The following is a 14,477-nucleotide window of genomic DNA, read 5'->3' as shown; positions in this document are numbered from 1 at the left end:
GAAATGGAACGTGTCACCTTCGTAGTCATTAAGAGGTTTTAAGCACAATAACAGCATCTCCATCCAATAAGTGTATGACTAGTAACCAATAATGCACCTACACTCATTTACAAACTTATTTCTATGCTGCAAAACAGTGGACTTGAAAGCTGCTGTCACCTGCTTGTCCTGCATCATTATATGGCAGAAGAGTTTGATTTTGAATACAATATGATTTAATAGAATAGGCAATTGATCTTGCCTGTGTTTCAAAGGCATGTTACAAGAATTCATTGCCTCCAATGCAACAGATTCTCCAGCAAAGAATATGGAATTTGCTCCAATCATATTGCTGCCAAAAACACAGATGGAAGGACCAAGACTGAAATCCCTCTATGCAAGGCAGAAATCTCTCTATGCAAATCTATTCTGTTTAAAAATTTCTTGGTCAGGATATCTAGTGAGAATAACATATTGAAAGTTAAAATACCAAGTCAATATGCATTTATATAAAAGATACACATACAATCAACAGTGTCTGAAGCAAAATGAAGTGACTATAAATGCGATCATCAGCCTACAAATTGCTTCATCACGTTTAAATAACAATAAAACAGTAATGCCCATCACCAAAACACTGCGAACATCCATAACAGTTCTTCAATTGTCAGGTTCACAAAATGTAGTTATCAGGTTTCACTGTATAACTTTGAGCTGTGTCACTTTCAGCAAGGTACCTCTATTGATGTACTCACAGTTTCAATATTGGCAGATAGCTCTTAAAGGGACATACCATAATACAAGTAGTATTCTTATTGGTATTGGTTTATTATTGTCACTTGTACCGAGGTACAGTGAAAAACTTGTCTTACAAACCGATCTTACAGGTCAATTCATTACACAGTGCAGTTACATCAAGTTAGTACAGAGTGCATTGATGTAGTACAGGTAAAAAAATAACAGTAGAATAAACTGTCACAACTACAGAGAAAGTGCAATGCAATAAGGTACAAGGTCACAACAAGGTAGATCGTGAGGTCATAGGTCATAGTCCATCTCATTGTATAAGGGAACTGTTCAATAGTCTTATCACAGTGGGGTAGAAGCTGGTGGTACGTGCCCTCAGGCACCTGTATCTTCTACCCGATGGAAGAGTAGAGAAGAGAGCATGTCCCAGGTGGGTGGGGTCTTTGATTATGCTAGCTGCTTCACCAAGACAACGAGAGGTAAAGACAGAGTCCAAGGAGGGGGGACTGGTGTCCGTGATGTGCTGGGCTGTGTCCACAACTCTCTGCAGGGGAGTGTTGCCATTTAATGAGTGGTTGCTGGGAGATTGCTCCCAGGGGATCCAAAGGTCATAGTCAAGCTGATGGAAAACAGTACCTATCAGAGGCATGTTTTTTTTTGCCAGGGGCTGTAGTGACCCTCTACAGCCAGGAACAACTGACAGGTGGTTGCCAGCAATGTAAGGAATAATACCACAAGAGTACAGTGCATGAATGCCTGCACTTTGAGAAAGCTAGCAATGCACACAAATCCCTGTACCTGTAGTAGTGGTTCCTTTGGCATGAACAAGATATAAAATGAAGTCTTCTGTCCTGAATATGGAGTTTTAGTAGCCTCCATAGTGCAGCAGTGAACTGCAAACTGTGAGATAAGAAGTGGCAGCAACAGCTTTGAATGATGCTGAGACTAGGAAATGTGATCTTGACCTTAATCGCCACTGGAAAAGTTATGGAAGGCAATGTCATGCCCTGTTTGAGGTAGAAAGAGTTCGCAGATCAAATGAGGACAAAGAATACAATTTGAGTGTCAGCCCTTTAAAAAGTATATTTTCCAGAGAAATGATTAGTTAAATATAGTTGTTCTGTATGCAAATAGGAACAGTTGTTTCTCAGACCACTGGGTTTGAAAATCACTCCACAGATGAATTTTGGCTGTTACACAACTGTTAACAGCACTTGGGGGGAATTTCACACCATGAAAACGTGTTAGCACAAATAGAAGACTTTTAGACAAGTTTCTCAGCTGACTCTAAGGCGTTCAGAATTGGGCCAAATATTGCTCCATTGGAGATTAAGCCAACTTTCAATTACACAGCACTGTTTTCTTTGAAGTTGTACAAAGGAATTTCTAAGCCATCAAGCAGAAAGACCAGTCAAAACATAGTAATGTTTACAAGACTTCAATTACATTATGCAGCTAGTCATTCAGAAGTTATGGCAAAAATCTTAAGGATTTTTTAATTTATTGATTTTAAAAGATACTCACATTTTTTTGATGTCTCCTGTATGGGTCATCAATCTGCACTAATTTTTCTGCCATTACCCAGTTTGCATCTGCAAGGAATCTATCCATTTTCAATAAAGAAAATGAGTTGGCCTCACTTTCTCTGATACGCTGGATTGCACTATACATAGCCATCCGCTTAGGGGCTGGAATATCACTAAGACCTTGAAAATACACAAACACAACACATATTATTTCAAATCACAGAATCTTGCAGCACTGCCCGAGGTCATGGGGGCTTGCCAAACAACTCTCAGGTCTTTGAATTATTGATGAGTTGAAATGAAATTCCAGCTGTTCTTAGCCAATTAAATATCTACACAATTAACCATGGACAAAACCTGATCAAATATTTAATTTGCTTGTTAAATACAAATGGAATAACTCAGCTCAGAAAAGAAAGCAACCAAGTTGCTCTGTGAGCTAACTGTGACGACTAAGGTATGGTTATTGATTTATTCAACCACCAACAGAGATTCCAAGACCCTGGGAAGGCTGTACTGCAACATGCACCTGAAGCATAGGTTTAAAATGCGAAGATTATATTTTATAATCAACGTGATGCTACATCTAAAAAGAACTTTTTTTTTGAATCTGTAAATAACAAACTTAACAAAAGAAGGGGCAGGATTGGCTCTAATTCCAGAAAACAATGTTAGACAGATAGAAGAGGTACCAATGGAAGAGCATTTTCACGATAGCAATCATAATTCAATTCAGTTTAGTGTAGTTATGGAAAAGGATCGAGGTGGAGGGAATAAATGCTCATATCTGGAGAAAGGACAATCTTAACTAAGCCAAAATGTAATTTAGAAGGTAAGTTGATGAGAAAGAAATGCTTGTGATTTGTGGCAATTATGTTTACAGGATGAAAAACTGAAAGATTTAAATCTAGAGTTCATGGACTTCCAGGAAGTAGGATAAGGCAAAGAAAATAATTGTATGTCAGGGTTCAAGAACACTCATATCCCAGAGTATAAAAGGTGTAGGGGTGAAAATAAATAGGAAATTAGGGAAGCCAATGAAGGATTTGGGGGAAAAAACGGCAAGTATGATCAGAAAATAATAGCTAAGAAAGGGTCTGGGCTTGTCAGAGACCTAAAATGCAAGCTTTATGTAGAGGCAATGTTACTGTGGGTCCAGATGAATATTTTAAATCTGCATCATTAAAATGGGGCACGTTACAGACACTGCACTTGAGGAAGAAGTTCTGAGAAATATGAAGGGATTAGCATCTTTAAAATAAGAATAATAGAAACAGAAGCAGGAGTAGGCCATACAGCCCCTCGTACCAACAAATAAGGAACATATTAAAGCTGAGAAATAAAGATCAGATTTGTTATAGAAAACTGGAACCAGAAGAAGAAAACCGAAAATGCCAAGATCAGGAAGTGTCTGTAGAGAAAACAAATTGATATTACAGAGGGATAACTTTAAAGCAGAACTAGTCAGTTCCAATTCAAACAGGAACTGCAAGTTATCTGAAACTATTGAATTCAATAGTCTTGAAGGCTGCAACATACCTAGATGGAAGATCTGTCTTTTGCTTGTTTTCTCTCTCTTTAATTGCACTCATTAATTTATTAACTAGATACCTCCAAAAACCATTGGGATCACCTGAGTAACCCTATCAGAGGTATATCCTTCATCCTATCCATCCCTCCTCCACCATTTCTGTAACTTGAAACTAACTTTTATTTCCTCGTTTTCCCAGTTCTGATGAAAAGTCGTCAATCAGAAACATTAACTAAGCTTCTCTTTACACAACTGATTAACCTATCAAACATTTCCAGCATTTTCTATTATTTTAGATTTCCAGAACCTCCTTAAGGTATGACCAATGAATAATTTTTTTGTTATTGTTGAGGAAAACCCATTTGATTTGGTCTTCATGGGTTTCTCCAAGACTTCTGACAATGTCTAAAATTGTTGAGTGATCAGAAAAATGAAAGTCCACGGATTCAAAACTGGTTATATGGGAGGAAGGTTAGTATTTTGTGACAAAGCCATTTCCTTTGGAGTTCCAAAGGAACCAGTACAAGATTCCTTGATTTTTCTATGATATATTTCGAAGATCTAGATTTTAACATAGGGGATATGATAAAGAAGCTCACAGATATTAAAACTGGCAGCCTGGTTTAAGTGAGGAAGAAAGTTCACAATCAAACACACAATAAGATATCGATAGACTGTGCAAGTGAACAGAAATGTGGCAGATGTTCAAGTCAGAGAAATGTGAAGTAATGGTTTTAGAAAAAAGCATATAAAGCAAGGGAACACACAAGGAGTGGTAGGACAAGTGTTGAGGCAGATGGAACATTGGAGTGAGTGTCTGTGAAAAGTGATAATGAGGGGTAAAGTTAACAAGCTGGTAAAAAGACGTGTTTCCTTCATTTCTTGAAGCATATAACTGAACTGTTAAGAATATAAAGGCAAGTGTGAGATAATTCACCTTAGGCTTAAAAGGGATAGAATAGAATAATTTCTTATTCTGAAGAGCAAAAAACAACATAGGTTCAAATAAACTTTAGGAGCCCATGTACATAGATCATTAAAATATTATGGGCAAGTGAAGAAGATAATTGGCAATCAAATATATGGAGTACAAGGGAACAGAAGTGATGATACAGCCTATAAAGTCTTGGATAGACAAATTTCACACAATAGGTTAATCTTATATAGTCCTTTTTTTAAAAAAACTAGATGGCTATTACATTGACAAAACAAAGAAAAAGGGCCCTGGGGTGCTGAAGCCAATGGAAATAAAAGTCAGAACAGAAGTAGAACAGATTGTTGATTCACAAATGTACAATCGCATGATCAAAATTATCCAGAAGGGTTTGATATTAGAAGATCAATTTTGGATGAGGAATTCAAAGTCTCAATCACAATTATCCATTTTGATGATTTTTCATAGGATTAACTAAATAAGAGTGCAGAAAAGACATGAGAACACTGCAGCCAAAAAGACAGGAACACAAGAATCATCAAATACTCGAATTTGGCTCTGGCATTCAACAGGCCAAAACCCTCATTAAATTGTCAGTTTCTGTGCAGACAACTGGCAATTCACAATTGTGCAGAAGTTCAGGGCTCCTCCACAAGCTTGCAGCAACTTCCAGACAGCTGATTTCTGCTGTACAGGATCAGCTGATCACCACCAAAAGGACTCCTTGGTGGTAGTGATCAGCTGGTCCTGTCAGCAGGGTAAAGTGATGGTGTGCAAGCTCAAGATGGGAAATCTGCCCGCTGTACCTACACCAAATCCCCAAATGCCCGTACCTTTGAAAGAAGGGCAATTATAACATTTTTTTAAAAAAGATATATTGATTAATTAAAATAAATAATCATCTTCTATTGTTTTTGTGTTTTAAGCATTTTGATCATTTTTAAGAGCTTATGAATATGTGACAGCTTTGTTAACTAGTAAACCTGGAGTTAATACTTTGTTATTTAACAAAGCATTTCTGTAGGCAGGGTTTGCTATTTACAATCAGAAGTTGAAGAGGTCAGTACCAGCTACTTTGAAGTTCTCGTGGGGGAGACATGCTCCAAGTAAGAATAGGATGACTGACAAGTTTAGATGCTGAGCCAATCTGAATGAATCTTGGATGCTCTATATTTTAACTGCATTTACTCACTTTGGAAGCATATTCCTTTGGAAACAGAGGCATTAAGAAAACGCCTCCAATAGTTTAACGTTATTGGTCTGGATAAATATGCTTTCACCTCTGTAGTCTGTAAAGAGCATGACAAGCAGCAACCACACCAGTGGTGGGAGTCATAAACTCGCATGAAGGAAGATGGTTGTGGTTGTTGGAGGTCAATCATCCCACCCCTGGACATCAATGCATAAGTATATCAGGCCAGTGTCCTTGGCCCAATCATTTTCATCAATAACTTTCCTTCCATCATAAGATCTGAAGTGGGTATGATCACTGAAGATTACACAATGCACAATTCCATTTGCAACTCAGTGAATGAAGCATGCAGCAAGACCAAGAGAACAGTAAGGCATTGGCTGATAAGGGGCAAGTGGCAGTTGTGCCGTAAAATTGTCAGGCAATGATCCTTTCCAACAAGAAAAAAACTTAACCATCCACCCTTGAAATTCAATGGCAGTCTCATTGCTGAGTATCCTGCTATTAATATTCTTTGCATTAGCATTGGTCAGGAACAAAACGGGATCAGTTATATAAATACCAGAAATACCCAGTTACAACAGATGGTCAGATACTTGATTTCCTGTGGCTAGTGACTCATTTCCTAATACCCCAAATTCTTTCTACCATCCTGAAGGCACAAGTCAGGCACATGATAGAATACTCTCTACTTGCCTGGATGCTCAGCACCATTCAGTACAAAGAATCCTGGATGATTGGCACACCATTCAGCAGGCTCATTCCCTTCAATACCAATGCACAATGGCTACAGTGTGTGCATTTGCATGTGTGCACATATATACCATCCACAATAGGGACTGCAGTTACTCACTTAGGGCAACACAGGCATGCGAAAACCACCACTGGCAGGTTCCCCTCCAAGTCACATACTATCCTAATTTGGAAATACCTCACTGTTCCTTCATCAGCATTGGGTCTAAATCCTTCACCAGAAGGACTGCAATGGTCGGAGCAGGCAAATCATCATCACCTTCTCAACAGCAATTACAGATGGGCAATAAAAGCTGGACTTCCCAGCTACACCTAGATCTCATAAAAAGAATAAATTAGAAAAAGGAAAAATGGATACTTTGCAGCTTGAGTCTGTGTCACTTAATAAGATCATAGCTGATCTGATTTTAGTCCTCAATTCTACTGTATCGTCCAGTTCGCTGAATCCTTGATTTCCCCATTAGACCAAAATTCTATCTTTAAATACATAATGACTTAGATTTCTGGTATACAAAATTCCAAAGATTCACTGACGAAGAGAAGAAATTCCATCTCATTCCAGTCCTAAATGGCTGATACTAGTTCCATACCTCCCTCCACCAGGAGAAATATTCTTGCAGCATCCATCTTTTTAAGGCTTCTCAGGCTGTTAAACGTGTCAATATCACCTCTCATCCTTTTAAACTCCAGATAGTACAAGTTCAATCTGCTTAATTGCTCCTCATAAACCCTCTTCCAAGGAATTAACAGCAGGTGAATCTTCACCATGTTGTCTCCAAGGCTACCAAATGTATGCTGTACACTGGAGTGGTCTCACCAATGCTCTGTTCAGTTGAAACAAGACTTTGCTATTTTTTTGACTTAATCACCCCTGCAACCTTCCACTTGTCATCTGAATTATTTGTACACCAACATGCTAACTTTGTACTCCTTACATGAGTTCACACTGACCTTTCTGAAGTAATCAATAGTCTCACACACAATTTACATTTTCTACTTTACTTCGAACAAAGTAGATAACCTCTCAATTCCCCACATCATTCATTATCTGCCATCTTTTTGCTGAATTACTTAATCCTGAGATGTTCCTTTGCAGAATCCGTACACTGCATGCAATTCTTTCATCTGTCATTAATGTGAATAAGTAGCTGAGAGTCAATAACTGAACTCCTAGGCACCCACTATAGCATTAAGTTGCCAACCTGAAAATTACCTATACTCTTTTTTTTCCTGTTAGTTAACCACGCTTTTATGCATATTACCTTAAAACCCTTGAACCCTTATTTTGTACAGTAACCCTTTATTTGGCACCTTATCAAATCCATCTTGGAAATCCAAATACACTCCACACACTGCCATCCCTTCATCTAACTGGCTAGTTACATTTCAAAATCCTAGAATATTTATCAAACATGACTTCTCTTTCATAAAACATTATTGACCTTGCCAAATTATATCATTACTTCTCAGGAGTCCTATTTCTAGATCCTATTTTTAAAAATGGACTGCAGGCATTTAAATTAATTGGCCCATTGCTCCTTGTTTTGTTATCCCAGTCTTCTTTTGTAGCTTCCAAATTGCTGGGAATTTCTAGAATCCAGGGAGATTCTGAAGATCACAGCCAAAAACTCTGAAGCCTCTGATGCTAAGATCACCATCATCAGGTTCAGAGGCAATTCAACCTTTAGCCATTTGTCCCAATAGTTTGCCTAGTAATTCTTTCCTCGGGTGATATCAATTGTTTTAAGTTCCCCACTTATTTTGTCCCAACTACCCACATTAATTTACACTAGGTATTTGTCAAAGTTCCACGCTCAAGACTGATCACAAAAGAAAATGTTTTTACAATCCAAGCCAATGTGGCAAAATAAATCAAAGATTGGCTGAGTGGAAGAAAGTAAAGGGTAACAGTCAACAGAAGTTTTAGTGACTGAAGGGTTCTGTGCATTCCGTTTCCACAAAAATCACAAGTAGGTCCCTTACTTTTCGTTATATATATTAGTGATCAACCCAAGTGTAGGGACCATAATTAAGAGGTTTACAAATAAAACCAAAACTGACAATGTGATTGACAGTGAGGAAGAAAAGTCTAGGTTGCAGGAAGATGTCGATGGACCGGCTGGGAGAGCAAAGTAGTACACGAATTCAATCCAGGGAAGTATTAGATAATGCATTTAGGTAGAAAAAAAAACAAGGGACATAATACACAATACATGATTGGTATTAAGAAGTATGGATGAACAGAGAGATCATGGAATGCCCATCCAGATTCCCAAAGGCAGCAGCATAGGGAGAAAGGTGATTAAGTAGGTACTCGAGATCCTTGCTTCCATCAGTTGAGGCAAGGAGATCATGTTGATCTGTATAAAATACTAGTTAGGCCACAGTTAGAGAAATGTATGTAGTTTTGATTTCCACCTGACTGGAAGGATGCAGTAGCACCAGAGAAGATGGAGAGGAGATTTATGATGATGTTTCCAGGGATAGAGAATTAGAACAGTGATTATAGACTTTCTAGGGAAGAGCAAATTCTTTGAATCAAAAGGAGATTGTGGGGAGATTTAAATTAGTGCAAAATTATGAGTGTTGTAAATAAATGAAAGGAGAATGTACTTCCTTTGGAAGAGTAGTGGATTTCTTAGGAACCTAAATAGTTAAATGGTGGAAGGATACAATTGGACAAAAGGCCTTATTTTGTGCCAAAAATTTCTATGATCCTATTTTTGGTGTGGTTTTAGTGTCTCCTACTGTGAAAGCTGATACAAAGTATCTGTTTCATATCTCCACCATTTCCTTATTTTCCTATCTCATTTTCCAAAGAATAGTATTTACTTTTCTGCTATCTTCCAGTTCACATGCTAGTAGAAATTCTTGAAATTTGATTTTATATTTATTATTAGTTTATTCTCATCTTCCATTTCCACTCTCTGTCAATTGACTAAAAAAAAAAATCAGCTTTTGCTGGTTTGTAAAATTCTCCCAATACTCGGGTCTACAGCTACTCTTCAAAAATTATAAGCCTTTACTTTTAATTTAGTGCCATTCTTAACTTTTTGTTATCCACAGATAGATCACTTCTCCTGTGGGAACCTATTTCTTAAAGGAATGCATTTTTGCTGAGAATTATTAAATACTTATTCAAACTTGACAGCAGCTACAATTAACCATCATACCTTTGTAATCTAATTTCCCAAACTACAATACCAAACTTTCCCATCATTCCTTTGCTATTGCCTTTAATAAAACTGAAGACATTCACGTAATCAAAAATACTGCAGATGCTGGAAATCTGAACAACCAAAAACGGTGGAAACACTCAGCAGATCAGACAGCATCTGTGGAGAAACAGAGTAGGTATTTCAACCTGAAATATTGGCTCCCCTTGTCTTTCCACAGATACTACGTGATCTGATTGTTTTCAGCGTTTTCTGTTTTCACTTTGAATAAATGTGTCATTCTCAAACTGAATGCAAAATTGCTTTACTATTAAAGCTTATTTCCTGGTTGGACCCAGAACATGTTATTCTAGGAAACCTTCTTGAATGTATTCCATGAACTCATCCAGAAGATTACCAATACCAATGAAATCTGCCTGGTCTTTACAAAAATAACATTCTCTCACAATTATAGTATGACATTTCATGCAAGTCCCCATGAATTCTTGGCTGATACTTGGTCCAAAAGAAATGTTGGAAATACAGACAACAATATGTTTTTTCCCTTTCATATTTCTCATCCCATCCCAAACTGATTCTACTCCATCTCTGGATGGAGTAGATCTTTTCTCACACCTGCCTTTATGACACCTTTTATTGTCAGAGTATTATACCTCCTTTTCCATTCTGGCCATCATTCTCAAATGTGAATTAATCTGGAACCTTCAGTTCACAGCCAGAAAAGAAGGAAATTAGGAAAGCCAGAAGGGGCCATGAAAAGTCTTTGATAAGTAGGATTAAAGAGAATCCCAAGGCATTCTATATACATCAAGAGCAAGAGGATAACGAGGAAGCAGGTAGAACCACTCAAAGATATAGGAGGGAACATATGCTTGGAGGCAGAGGATGTGGTTGAGGTCCTAAGTGAGTACATTGCACTGGTATTTACCAAGGAGAAGAACATGGAGATATGGAGATCAATGTGGAGCATGCATATATGCAAGGGCATTTCAAGATAAAGAAGGTGGTAGTGTTGGGTCTCTTAAAGAACATGAAGGTGGATAAGTCCCCAGGGCCTGCTGGGATATACCCCAGGTTATTGAGAGAAGCAAGAGATGAGATTGGGGATTCTGGGGCCTTGACCAGTACCTTCATGTCCTCTCTAGCCACAGGCAAGGTCCTGGAGGACTGGCAAATAGCTAATGTTCCATTATTCAAGAAGGGAAATAGGGATAATCCTGGAAATGATAAGAGTGGTGAGTCTTACGTCAATAGTAGGGAAGTTACTGGAGGAGATTCTTAGGGATAGGATTTGAGCATTTGGAAAACCATGGTCTAATTAGGGACAGTCAGCATGGATTTGTGCGGGGCAAGTCATATCTTACTAACTTGATTGAGTTTTGAGGAGGTGACGAAGGTGATTGAAGAAGGTAGAGCTGTGAATGTTATCTACATGGATTTTAGTAAAGCATTTGACAAGATCCCTCATGGTAGGTTCATCCAGAAGATTAAGAAGCTTGGGATCCACGGTGAATTGGCCATCTGGATTGAGAATGGGCTTGCCCATAGAAAACAGAGGGTAGTGGTCAATGGGACTTATTCTGGCTTGAAGTCTGTGACTAGTGGTGTTCGGCAGGGTTCCGTACTGGGACATCTGCTGTTTACATAAATGACCTGGATGAAATTGTAGATGGGTGGGTTAGTGAGTTTGCAGATGATACAAGGATTGGTGGTGTTAAAAGACATAGCATAAAAGACTGGCAAAGGATACAGTGGGATATAAATCAGTTGCAGATATGGGCAGAGAAATGACAGATGGATTTTAACCCGGCTAAATGTGAAGTGCTGCACTTTGGGAGATCAAATGTAGAGGCAGAGTATACTGTTAATGGCAAGACCCTTAACAGTATTGATGTGCAGAGGGATCTTGGGGTCAAAGTCTATAACTCCCTGAAAACAGCTACACAGGTTGATAGGATGGTAAAGAAGGCATATGGCATGCTTGCCTTTATTTGTCGAGGAATTGAGTTCAAGAGTTGAGAAACTATGTTGCAGCTTTATAAAATTCTGCAACAGGCCACATCTGGAACACTGCATTCATTTCTGATCACCCCATTACTGGAAAGATATCTAGGCTTTGGGGAGGGTGCAGAAGTGGTTTACCAGGATGCTTCCTGGATTAGAGGGCAAGGAGAGGTTGAACAAACGTGGGTTGTTTTCTTTGGAGCAGCAGAGGCTGAGTGGGGATCTAATCGAAGTTTATACCATTATGAGAGGCATAGATGGAGCAGACAGCCAGTACCTTTTTCCCAGGGTTGAAATGTCTAATACCATAGGGCATGAATTTAAGGTGAGAGGGGGTAAATTCAAAAGGAGATGTGTGGGGCAAGTTGTTTTTTTTTAAATAACACAGAGTAGTGGATACCTGAAATGCACTGCTTGGGGTGGTGGTGGAGGCAAATACAACAGAGGCATTCAAGAGGCTCTTAGATCAGCATATTAATGTGCAGGGAATGGAGGGATATGGACATTGTGTAGGTAGAAGGGATTAGGTTAGTTGGGCATTTGATTATGAATTTAATTAGTTTGGTACAATATCATGGGCCAAAGGGCCTGGTCCTGTGCTGTACTGTTCTATGTTTAAAACTACTGAAAATTACGTGAGGATTGAGAATGGAGAGCTTGCTAAAAATACACACAATTTTCTGGTAATCCAGATAGGTTCTCTTGCTATCCATACTCTGTAGGTTGCCATGCCATAACTTAGTACACAGTATGTTTACCCAAGGTATCGATGATCCATCCCATTGTGGTACCATTGATTAGCAGTGTCAATACTACAATTCCCGAAACATGCAGCAGTATCTGAAAACAGAAATGATAATAACCAAATGCAGTAAAATTAAATACACTTTATAACTTTTCCATTATAAGGGCCCATTACTTTAACAGCATGAGCAGAAGCATGGAGGAACATGGAAGGCAATAACCATCAATGTTCCCAGCCAGGAGAGCTCAGACCAAAGCTCATTATAGGCTCTTCACCTAAACCATCACTCACATCTCCAATACACCAAAGTCCCACATTTATTATCATTATTTTAACTCGTATAGTCCCACTGCCTACCTTGTCCATCCATGGGTGAGCTAGGGTGAACTAAATTACATAAACATGAGGCCCCAGCTTTGAGCCAATGGCTTTGCTGGCTAAATGGACTGCTAGAAGTCACTGAGTACAGTTTATTGAAAAGTCTAAATGTGTTATGACTAGTCTTGCTCATGGCACACTCACATCTGGAATGAGGTATATCCTGGAAAAACAATATCCCTGCTGAAGTCTCCCATAGGGGCTTTACTCAATGTACACCTTTTGTGGATTAGCCCACTTACACCCAGCTATGCTGGCTTTTACCTCAGGCATTCAAATTTCTGAGGATGACACTACTTTAGTTGAAAGAAATTTAGCTTAGAGTGTTACTCTAGTTCCTTCACCTTTTTATATGGGGTGAGGATTTAGATTGCGAGGATAGCTCTGGGAGAAATTTTGACATTTTAACCATTTTGTTTGGCCAGTCCCTGGATAGTTTTTACACTTAATGATCTTAAAATTTTAGATTCTGAGATTTTGAATGTTAGGAACTATACTTTAAGTTGCCTTTAAAAAGTAAGTTTAGTGCAGTTACTAGTATTACGAGAATAAAGTCAAGATTGGTTATCCTACTGGGAATCTATTTTGTGTATAGTGCAACAAGGAGTTTGTAGCATTTAATACTTTCTGTAAACACTGACAGGAAAATTCCCAATCTGTTGATTAGTGTTCAGTGCTAGGTCCAAAAGATTGACAAATATCACACAATATGACAGGCAAATATTGAACAGAAGAAAGCCAGGTCTTTGTGTTGTTCCTTATGTGGCATGGATTTTCCCTCAAACATCAGTTTAGGTCAAGTAGCACAGGCACCCACATACGCACAACTCTAAAAAGAATAGTAAGTGGTAAATTAACCAGTGGTTCTGGTGGTAAAGCAAACTTAACTTGCTGTAAGGAACAGTTGCATTCTCCATCTATTTGGATGGAGAATGCAACTGTTAAATTAGTAGAACTCAAGAAAAAGTATGATAATAGGAAAAATATGCATTGCTATCTGGTGAGTTGGCATCCAAATCAAGTAAGCAGATCTCCGATAAATGTTGTACAGTCAACTTTAACAGGAGATGTGGTGTTGGAAGAGAGAACTGCTTGTTTGGATGGCATCAATGGATAGGGGTGTAGGCAGTGATGATGATTAATCATTACTTAGGTTGCTGTTGTTGATAGCAAAGTATCTAGTTTAAGATACAGAGAAAGTGGAAGTTTTAGGTAAGTGTCCAGGTTCTTATGAGAATATGCACATGACATCATGAGCACAGACAGTACTATTTGTAATAAAGTATCTTTACATAACTTCTCCACTGGGGAGAAGGATGTGGAGGATGGAGAGTCAAGGGAGGTGTGCACTGATATTTTGGAGCATGTCTGCATCAGGGAAGAGGAAATGTTAGCAATATTGGTGATCTTCAGAGTGGATACATCCCCAGGATCTGGTAGTGTCTATCCCAGGATGCTAAGGGAAGCAAGGGTGGAGACTGCTAGGGCTCTGATGGAGATTTTTGCATCTTC

The 14,477-nt window shown here is 38.6% G+C and overlaps 1 protein-coding gene across 1 annotated transcript in view; it reads right to left on the bottom strand.

The window, feature by feature from the left end:
* LOC127577987 (sodium/hydrogen exchanger 10-like) overlaps positions 1-14,477 on the bottom strand; it is a 160,533-nt gene that overhangs the window by 77,646 nt on the left and 68,410 nt on the right. The window contains exons 10-11 of the mRNA XM_052029694.1: positions 12,601-12,682; positions 2,251-2,432 (exon numbers count right to left, since the gene is read on the bottom strand). Coding sequence (XP_051885654.1) covers positions 2,251-2,432; positions 12,601-12,682 — 264 coding nt within the window. The remainder of the gene's footprint in view (positions 1-2,250; positions 2,433-12,600; positions 12,683-14,477) is intronic.

Source organism: Pristis pectinata, chromosome 14 (assembly GCF_009764475.1).
Source record: "Pristis pectinata isolate sPriPec2 chromosome 14, sPriPec2.1.pri, whole genome shotgun sequence".
NCBI lineage: Eukaryota > Metazoa > Chordata > Chondrichthyes > Rhinopristiformes > Pristidae > Pristis > Pristis pectinata.
This window is presented reverse-complemented; position numbering and strand designations above follow the sequence as displayed.